The 1,212-nt window shown below is 72.5% G+C and overlaps 1 protein-coding gene across 1 annotated transcript in view; it reads right to left on the bottom strand.

Annotated features, from left to right (window-relative positions):
- Positions 1-1,090, bottom strand: part of LOC131213322 (uncharacterized) — a 15,116-nt gene extending 14,026 nt beyond the window's left edge. The window contains 1 exon segment of the mRNA XM_058207341.1: positions 988-1,090. Coding sequence (XP_058063324.1) covers positions 988-1,090 — 103 coding nt within the window.
- Positions 1,091-1,212: the final 122 nt, after the last annotated feature.

The following is a 1,212-nucleotide window of genomic DNA, read 5'->3' as shown; positions in this document are numbered from 1 at the left end:
CCCCCCCCCCCCCCCCCCCACCCCCCCACTACTTCAACACCTACCTTCGCCCTCTCACTCGCTCTCGCTCTCTCTACACGTTGAAGACGGGGCCGCTACAGTCGCGGGTGTCCCGCGGTGCCGCCCGCACGTACCGCTGCCCCGGGGCCCCCCCGCACGCCCCCCACTGCATCACTTCTCGGCCCCGCACACGGCCGCTTCCAGCGGCCGCGGGAAGCTGCTTCGCCCGTGGGTGATGGACCGCCAGGCTGGGGATGCCGGTGGTGATGGTGGCGGGGAACGCCGGCGGGGGGTTAGGGTCCTCCCCGCACCTGCTGCAGACCGGTGGGACGGTATACCAGGGCGGGCGGCTCGGGTACGGCTGGGGGCCGAAGGGGGCCAGCGGGAGCGAAGCGTGGTACCGTGGGTAGGGTGTCGGTGGGCGGGCGGGCTGTGTCGGCGACGGTGGGCGGCGGTAGTGATGGAAGGCCGACGAGGCGGAAGGGAAAGGGGAAGGGGGGACGTCACGCGCGAAGGGCTGGGGGCCGCCGGCGCCGTCGCAAAGGAACCGCCGCAGCGGGTACGACCAGAGGTGGTGCCGTCGTTGGGGGTGGTGGCTGGGGGAGAGGTGCAGCCCCTCGTCGATGCAGTCCTCGTCGTCAGCGTCGTCGTCGTCGTTGGTGCGCGACCACGGCTCCTGATGCCGTCGCCGATGCCGCTGCCGCTGGGGTGTCTCCTGCTGTCGCGGGGCGGGGACGGCTCCTCCTCCTCCCCGCAGCACCGGCGTCCCGCCCTGGCCCGAGATGCGACGGGCGGCGGCCGGGCAGCTCTGGACCTTCGGTAGCGGTGGGGTTGGGGGCGGCGGCGACGACGATGGCGCCGCCAGTGGCTGGGGCGGGCCGTCGAGCGGGAGACGGTGCAGGCGGAAGCGTCGTAGCCCCCTGCCAGGGGGCTGTTGCGGCGGCGGCGGCACCGGCAGCGGCAACGGCGGCACCGCGGGGAGCTCACGGGGGGGCAGGTAGTAGACGAGGCAAGTGACGCCGACGAGGAAGAGGAAGAACATGAAGACGACGTCGAACATGAGCAGCGAGTTGAACGTCATCAGCTGCATCGTTTCCTCGGCCCCGTTCTCCCCGGCTCCGGCCGCTCCTACCCCACCACCGGCTCCTCCTCCTCCTGCTCCTCCTACGCCTCCTTCTCCTGCTGCACCCCAACCAACCAACAGCCCGCCGC

Source organism: Anopheles bellator, chromosome X (genome assembly GCF_943735745.2).
Source record: "Anopheles bellator chromosome X, idAnoBellAS_SP24_06.2, whole genome shotgun sequence".
Taxonomy (NCBI): domain Eukaryota; kingdom Metazoa; phylum Arthropoda; class Insecta; order Diptera; family Culicidae; genus Anopheles; species Anopheles bellator.
Note: the sequence above shows the minus strand (reverse complement) of the source record. Positions and strands in the feature narration are given on the sequence as shown.